The sequence below is a fragment of the Musca autumnalis genome, unplaced genomic scaffold (assembly GCF_047663935.1).
Source record: "Musca autumnalis isolate F117 unplaced genomic scaffold, ASM4766393v1 scaffold_5, whole genome shotgun sequence".
Classification (NCBI taxonomy): Eukaryota; Metazoa; Arthropoda; class Insecta; order Diptera; family Muscidae; genus Musca; species Musca autumnalis.
The window spans coordinates 83595687-83599583 of NW_027412088.1; the positions used below are offsets into that span (position 1 = coordinate 83595687).

Here is a 3897-nt window from a genome sequence, read left to right on the forward strand (position 1 = left end):
CATACCAAATTTGAAGACTGTATCGATAATTGTTCGTTAGATATCAGCATACAAAGTCTACAGTTTTTGGAGGTACTTCCGATCCTGAGGCTAAATCTCCAGATCGGGGCGGATTTTTTAATCTTTATATAGCCTGTGACACTTCCAGGCCATGTGGTAATATACTCTGAAAGTTTCAGGAAGATCGGTTCAGCGGTTTTTGAGTCCATAAACTTCAAAGAAACAAACGTACAAACATTTTCCTCCGTTATAGATATACTCGTAGATACCGCACAAATTTCATTGAAATAAATATGGGAGCTATCGATTTCAATACTTATTTCTACACCAAATTTAGTTACACATTGGACATACATAGCGTGTTTGGGGCATCAAATTCATGAAATCGGCCGAAAATATATATAGGAGCTATATCCAAATCTGAACCGATTTCAATATAATTTTGCATACTCATTTCTAAAACAAATTTAGTTACACATTCCAAATTTCATTGAAATTGGACATACATAGCGTGTTTGGGGCATCAAATTCATGAAATCGGCCGAAAATATATATAGGAGCTATATCCAAATCTGAACCGATTTCAATATAATTTTGCATACTCATTTCTAAAACAAATTTAGTTACACATTCCAAATTTCATTGAAATTGGACATACATAGTGGGTTGGGTGCATCAAATACATGAAATCGGCCGAAAATATATATAGGAGCTATATCCAAATCTGAACCGATTTCAATATAATTCGGCATACTCATTTCTGCAACAAATTTAGTCATACATTCCAAATTTCATTGAAATCGGACATATGTAGCGTGTTTGGTATATCAAATACATGAAATCGGACGAAAATATATATGGGATCTTTATCCAAATCTGAACCGATTTCGATATAGTTTGGCACATTTTGTTATAAGCCACGTTCCGTCACGCATTCCAAATTTCATGGAAATCGGACATATATAGCGTGTTTGGTACATCAAATACTTGAAATCGGACGAAAATATATATGGGAGCTATATCCAAATCTGGACCGATATCGATATATTTTGGCACATTTATTTTTAGGCTAAAATCCATCACACATTTCAAATTTGGAGTCTGTATCTGTAACCGTTCTATAGATATTTGCATACAAAGTTTAAATTTTTGGAGGTACCTCCGATTCTGATGCTATATCTCCGGATCAGAGCGGAATTTCGAAACTTTTTATAGCCTATGTTACTTTCAGGCGATGTAGTAAAATACCCTGAAAATTTCAGCAAGATCGGTTCAGCGGTTTTTGAGTCTATAAATTTCAAACAAACAAACAAACAAACATACAAACATTTTTCTATTTTATATATATAGATTATTTATTATAATGTGGAAGACCGGGGCGTTTGGTAATCTCTTCTTAATTCGGCTTATAAAACGAAACGTTCTGTTTCGAATATAAAGCCGTCTAAGTGAGTGTGCATTTCTATAAAATATTGCTTTTATTGGGACACCCTAATCTACATATATGTTTGTATTGATTTGCTGGCATGATAATTTGTGAATTGAAGAACTCCAAATGAAAATGATAGTTAAACAATGATTATATTGAAAACTAAATACAGGCGAACTTTGATATGTTACATCTGATCAGAACTTTTCTCTGATATCCATTTCATATTCAAGAAGAAATATTCCTTAAAAAATACGAGTATTCCCTTGCTTTGTATTCTGCAATATTTTTTAGCCATTTCTTTGATTAACTAAACTTTTTATTCCACCCTCCTTTTACCCAGGGGGATTTTTGTTGGCAAATTGTCTTCTTTATTTTTGCGAAATGATTGATAAGAATTTTTTGTTTGTATATAAGTGAATTATAAACGAACAAGATTTCATTTCAGCATAATTATTTCAAATCTCGGCAGCGGATTTTGGATTGGGAACAACAAAGCAAAAAATAAAACAAAGACAATGCTAAAAACAGTGTTGCTACTTATTTTCATTATTAGCATAAACTTTATAACAGCTCAGTCTGAGGTAGGTTAAAAATAAAATTTGCAACAAAAGAAATTATAACAAATTTAAATACGAATATTTTTAAGGCCCCCCGTGAAAAGGAAAATATTAGCCCATCCATAGTTGAATTGAATGAGCAAATCTATCAATTGAAAAAATCAAATCGAACAACTGAACAAGGTAATACAACGAAAGTTTCAAAAGATAGATGAATATCTCTCCGAACACGCCAATATTGTCATACAGCGAAGAATGGATGGTACGGTGAACTTCTTTCGCCCATGGTCAGATTATAAGAACGGGTTTGGCAACAGTTCAGGAGAATTTTTCATTGGTTTGGAACGTTTACATCTTCTAACGAACTCACGACCCTATGAACTGTTGATTGTTATGTTGGGTCAAAAATTTTCAACATATGATCAGGACAATGATGAGTATGAAAAAGCTTGTGCCAATGAATTTACTGGTGCCTGGTGGTATAAGGCATGTCATCATAGGTAGCTAAAATAAAGAAAGATTGTATTGGAATTTCAATAATTCAATTTCGTTTTCTAATTGACAGTAATTTAAATGGTCGTTATTTGAAGGGTACAACCGTGGAATACGCCCAGGCTGTGAATTGGTATCAATTTAAAGGTCACAACTATTCCTTGAAATTTGTGGAAATGACAATAAGACCTCGTTGAATAAAATTAATTATTTATGGAGGCGGTCCATTAATACGATGTGACGAACGTAACAATCGAATCATTCATTGAGATTTAAATTTGTGTTGTATTAATGAGTTTAATAAAGTAATTAATGTAGAACAATGATGAAATATCTTGCAGCTTGGAGGTATTTCTATCACAATAGTGATGTTTTTATACCTTTTAAATTAAACCGTAGTAATGCCCATATAAAGATAATAATAAAGATAATTTTATTAAATTTTAAATTGTTCTGGTGTTTTTTTGGGAAAGCCGAAAAGTGAGCATCATTCTCATTAACATGAGAATACTCGATGCTTAAAGAGTTCAGGTTTTCACTAAAAAATCATCATTTCAAAAACTGAAAAGCCAATTGATAATTCCCTTCGCCGGAATGAAATCATGATTTTGGTAGCGATCAGTAAATTTTGCAATCTGCCAGTGCGTTTTGTAAACATTTTTCTCTGCAAAGAGGAAAGTGATGAAGTTAAGCCAATGGGGGAAACTCCAGACTTAAACAATCAAATAAAGATAATTTTAATAATAATATCTTTCAATGCCAAAGTTCTGTGGCTAGGCCAAAAAAAGTGGCTCATTAACATTAGAGTATGACATTAAAATCATAATTTTCACATACGACATGTTGTACAGTCCCACACAAATGCACTACGCTATGTCCGTCTGCCATTAAATTTACAACTATTTGCAGCCATAAAAAGCGAATCGTGTAAAACCATTTTGTACATTTAATCCTCGTATCTGCCGTTTTTGTAATGAAATATAACCAGAGATAGAGCATTAAAAGTACACATATAGAAAAGTCGTGATATATCCAAAACTAGAAAAGATAGAGCATTAAAAGTACACCTATATAAAGTCGTGATATCTCCGAAGATATAGAGGTTAAAAAGTACACTTATAGAAAAGTCGTAATATCTCCGAAACTAGAAGAGATAGAGCATTAAAAGTACACCTATAAAAAAAAATCGTGATATCTCCGAAACTAGAAGAGATAGAGCATTAAAAGTACAATATAAAACAGTCGTGATATCTCCGAAACTAGAAGAGATAGAGCATTAGAAGTACACTTATAGAAAAGTCGTGATATCTCCGAAACTAGAAGAGATAGAGCATTAAAAGTACACTTATAGAAAAGTCGTGATATCTCCGACACTAGAAGAGATAGAGCATTAAAAGTACACTTATAGGAAAGTCG

General features: G+C 32.7%; 1 protein-coding gene across 1 annotated transcript; it reads left to right on the forward strand.

Annotated features, from left to right (window-relative positions):
• The first annotated feature begins 1859 nt into the window (after positions 1–1859).
• On the forward strand, positions 1860–2917 carry LOC141406596 (techylectin-5B-like). Its single transcript, XM_073992335.1, has 3 exons — positions 1860–2013; positions 2079–2489; positions 2555–2917. The coding sequence occupies exons 2-3, from the start codon at positions 2245–2247 to the stop codon at positions 2676–2678; spliced, it is 369 nt and encodes a 122-aa protein (XP_073848436.1). The 5' UTR covers positions 1860–2013; positions 2079–2244; the 3' UTR covers positions 2679–2917.
• Positions 2918–3897: the final 980 nt, after the last annotated feature.